Below are 4,807 nucleotides of genomic sequence, written 5' to 3' on the forward strand. Positions count from 1 at the left end.
TGGACCTTTATAAGCACAGCACTTGTTTCAAGTGAAATGCTTAACTCTAATGGTCAACAACAAACTTTTTAACTGTAATGGTCAACAACAAACTTTTTTCTGATCATGCAGTAAAATATGCTGACATTTAATGTTCAGTCTGTTGTGGCAATGTAATACTGACAACACTAAACATCCACAACGTAAACAGAATTATGAAGGCAACAGTAGTCATTTTTAATAAAAGCACGAAGAAACTTGCCTGGTGTGAAATGTATCTAAGAAAAAAAAATGCACCCTGATGTCCGATAACTGTTGACCCAAAGCACAGAGGACATTTTCAAAACACACAAACACCATTTATTTAGCCAAAACAATATTTTATTGGGAGAAACTGGGGTTGGAGGGTGGAGTTACAGCAACAACTGGTCAGTCAAGTTGAACACAGTGAGCACATCTTCTGTCCAGTCTGTTCATGTCTCGTCCTGGACCAGACTGCCGGGTGTGGGGGTGAGGCAGTGGCCGCCATGCTGGGGCAGAAGAGGCTGATATCGACCGGTCCAACCCCAGCTCTCCGCTTCATCGCTGGGGGAGAACAGCTAGTGCTGCTTCCTCCTGAATGAACACCCTGAAAGAAGACAAGAGGACAACGACTGTCAGGCCGCTGCTGACAGAAAGGGCCTTTACTGGACAGAGAGATCCTGCAGGCACTGCATTACGCCATTGTTCTGCTGCAGTACACATAAACCAGCTTTCAATCATGTACAGTACAAATGTACAGTACACAGCAAGAGGCGATGCTGAAGCAATACCATGTACAGCTGAGTCATGGGAGTTATGCAGACGAAAACAATAAATGAAGCCTAAAAAACAATGTGCTATGCTATTGCTGACGACACTAGCAGCTGCACCACAGCTATGTAGCACGTGTTTGTTCTCAGCTTTCGAAAGGGAGGAGCCAGTGGTATAGCCCAGCCCTTCTGCAAACTGAGGTCCATCTGGCACTGGAATGAGATTGGAAGACCACGATGGAGGTAGTCCAGTCACTTGGCAGTGCGGCCAACAGCCTTACCAAACAAATCACAATTGAATATGACGATTCAGAAAAATAGTCCCATCACCCAGGGTCTGAAATTAACACCCACCATGTTCCAAGTACTGGTAAAAATTTGAATGGCTCAGTTATATTGTGCGTTCCTTTATCGCAAAATAACTGGGATGTGGAGGCTAAATGACATCACATCCGTTTTGTTAGTGTTCCAATTGCAGAAAACTTGAGCTGGGAAGTTCACTGTTCATTGGTCAGATCCAGTCGCTAGCCAGGCTAGCAATAACGATTGACAACATGGCATTTCGCGGCATTTTGCGCATACAAACACTGCAGCCTCATGTCCACACAGATAGAAGTTAGGCAGTGCTGTGTGTACAGCTGATTTAATGAGACACAAACAAAACAGAAGTGCTAAACAATATTACTACGATTAATTACTACTACTGTTGTTGCGCGGCGCAGCCATCTTGGATTTTTTTTAGGTTGGGGCTACTGAGGCTCCTACGAGTTTGGAATGGGAAATACCAGCTCTGATGACGTCACCGCCCAGCTCATGACCTTTGAAGTCGTAAGATTACCAGTCCCCAGTTATAAAGGAATGCACAAATAGTCTGGCCACCGTACACTCCGACCATTAGCGAGTCAACACAAACAATGGCTTCGTATCAAAAAGGTTGCCGATTGTCTGCCCGTTAACGCTGCTCCACATGAAAGCGGTAGTGTGTTTGAACTATGTACACAATTTCCAATGTGTTTCTCTGCTTAAGTGTCCTGGCAGGTGTGAGGCCACCAAAAAGAAAAAAGTAAGACAAAGACAAAACCCACTGCACAGAGAAACTCTTGTATGATTTACCTAGTAACTGATTCAATACTAGGGGAGTCAAAAATAATTATATATAAGATGCATCGCGATGCGGACGTGCACGATTCTGCCTCGATTCACAAATGTCAAAAATCGATTATTATTATTTTTTATTATAATCGAATAAAATATAATGGAAGTACATGCAGTTGTTTATTTGGATCATAATACAATGCAATTCCCAATGCACTTTTATTTTAAAAGTAGCCACACAGTGAGAAAAAAGAAAGTGAGAAAAAATAAATCATGTATTGGGGAAAAAAAGCGATGGATCGATTGAAGATGCACCAAGAATCGTAATCGAATCGAAGCCCTCTGAATCGTAATCGAATCAAATCTTGAGGCTAGTGAAGATTCACAGCCCTATAGACCTTATTCGATTGACGTCACTCACGTACGGGCCGCCATGTTGGTGACATAGCGCAGCCGCTTTAAGTGACAGCCTATGTAAGAGCAGAGTTTATAGGAAGCTAGCCGACGTTAGCGTTACCTGTATCGTTCCAATTGTGTTCGGATGGTGACCTGCGTTACACACGGCTGTAGTAATGACAGCAATAAAGTCCCCGTGGTTTGTTTCTATCTCTACCGTCCACAGACGTGAAGGGAGCGAGACGGAGGATACGTCAGCAGCACAGGAGATGTGTGGATAGTTAGGACAGGTGAAACTTTCTGACAGCTCCTCACAGCAAAGTCTGTTCACCTCGTTTTTTCTTTTGTTTATTATTACAGGCATTAACGGCAGCACACAAACAACTCTGGGTTTTTTATTGCTGTCATCACTATGGCTATTTTGTAATGGAACAGAAACAACAATAAGGCCGTTACTATAGTTGTCAACTGTAGGACGGTATGTCAACAATATGGCGCTGTCCGGGGTTAGCGTATAAGTCTATTCAATACATGAAAGGGCTTTAAATGAATGGTCTGGTTCCAGCAGCCAATATAAAACATCAAAAGGTATCGCAGAACTTTGGGGTTCCTGCAATGATATGCAACCCATTTCCCAGCTACTGAAAACAATGAGCATGATCCTATTGTCTACAGAGATGCCGGGCATGTAACTCAATCACAATGGAATGGGCAGGGGGGAAACGTTCATTAAAATCAGTAAGTTAGCAAAAAAATGTTTTTTACTGTTGAACCAGTAATGAAAGTGTAAGGTCCCCCAGCCGCGGCAGGTTGATACTGACCCTCTGTGAGACGGGCTTTGCCTCCGGTGGGCTGACACAGGACCGTGGAGCAGCCCACACACAGCACAACTGTCTGTGCGTGGCTGAACACCGTGGTTATCTTGTAGCATCCTGAAAGACAAGACAACATCAAATGAGTCACAAGTCTGTGATCTGTCCTGATTACAGAGGCTGGCATTGGGTTCAAGTCCATGAACACCAACTTTCTCAAATGTGTGATCATGAAGTGCGGTGTGTGTGTGTGTGTGTGTGTGTAAATACCTGGACACTTCACATCCATAAAGTAAGAGTTGGGACTCTGAACGAGACGCTTCTTCTTGTGCCTCCTCTTCTCCTCCTCAGGGGATGGATGCAACAAGTCTTTTGCGAGCTGCGAAAGAAAGAACAAACAATCGATAACATCTGGGGATTGCAACATATGCTTTTGAAAATGTTGCCATCATTGTGGACTAGATAGAATTAGAAATACATGACTTATCTGCTGGATCAATTGCTAACATTATTTGGAGAAAACACATTTGCTTCTAAACTAAGTAAGAGGTTTGGATCATGGCCACTGTAGTCACTGCCTTGCTAACAGCACTGAGTGTTTCTAAATGCACTCCCAATTTGTTATAGGCGTTAGCTTTTAGGCTAAATTCTGCAGCTAACGTTGCTGATCGGCTGGCCTATATTTCTTGGATTAGGTAACGCTACGCATTTTGTTCGCTCGCTGGCAAACATTGAGGAAATGTTTAGAGGGCAGTAAAACCCAAATATCAACCAATAATAACATCAAATGAGTGTAAACTGTCAGTTTTGGCATCCCCGCTAGTGACACAGCAACCCGTTCGCTCCTCTGTCCAGTCTCCATGTTTGCGCTGTGTGCGCAGCCATCTTCTATTACAAGGCGCTCGCAATGCGCTCAGATTTGGAAATTATTATGAGAGGTAAACTGGGCAAAACCTAAAGTGATCCGTCTAAAACCTACACCAGTCGAACCGCTAATTTATTATGTAGAAATTGATCCCGGTAGTGACTTTCGAAACGCTCAGATATCCGTTATAATACTGTTTTACAGTAGCTCGTGTACTCACTGGCATGTTGGCGAGGAAATAGCCGTTGCCGAAAAGGAAGCATTACCGGAAGCGAGGGGTTGATATCGATGGCTGCTTTGAGCTCAGAACGGAAGTGACGACTTTAGCGGCCATGTTGGTAAGGTCAATTGCTCCGCTGACCAATGTTTGTAAATGAATGTGTCAAATGAAACACCATTTGATTAGAACCCATTTTTAGTTTTATACAGTCTATGATTAGAACACGTGTTTTTCTCATGCCCTGTGGCCTAAAGCTTTTGGTTCAATTATTTAAAAAAAATAAACATAAATTGTAAATGACACTCAGAATTTTGACACTTGCCACCTGAAAATTTTACAAACACCTGACTTTAATCTCAGAATTCTGACTTGAAACTCAGAACTCGAATTACATTTTTCAGATGTGGCCCATCCTCTTCTGTAATGCATGACAACAGTGTCTACTAAAGACAGTGTTTTAATTAGTGTTCATATTAATAACTGGATGTGATATAAACACATTTTATTTATCACTACATGTACATGTCACTTCATTTCTAAGATTTCTTTACATTCATACAAAATATCTATGGAATAAGACCATAGATACAACTTATAACAATTTATATGCCACACTTTTCTAATCAAATGGTTTAATTTTTAATTTGCT

At 42.3% G+C, this 4,807-nt stretch overlaps 1 protein-coding gene across 1 annotated transcript; it reads right to left on the minus strand.

Moving 5' to 3' along the window:
- Window positions 1-337: 337 nt before the first annotated feature.
- Window positions 338-4,185, minus strand: LOC310785444 (small ribosomal subunit protein eS27). The gene is made up of 4 exons (XM_083646514.1): window positions 4,159-4,185; window positions 3,344-3,452; window positions 3,083-3,193; window positions 338-607 (listed from the first exon to the last, which is right to left on the minus strand). Exons 1-4 carry the CDS (start codon window positions 4,162-4,164, stop codon window positions 579-581), a joined length of 255 nt encoding a protein of 84 aa, XP_083502640.1. The 5' UTR covers window positions 4,165-4,185; the 3' UTR covers window positions 338-578.
- Between the last annotated feature and the right edge of the window lie 622 nt (window positions 4,186-4,807).

Source organism: Poromitra crassiceps (assembly GCF_964638095.1).
Source record: "Poromitra crassiceps genome assembly, chromosome: 11".
Taxonomy (NCBI): domain Eukaryota; kingdom Metazoa; phylum Chordata; class Actinopteri; order Beryciformes; family Melamphaidae; genus Poromitra; species Poromitra crassiceps.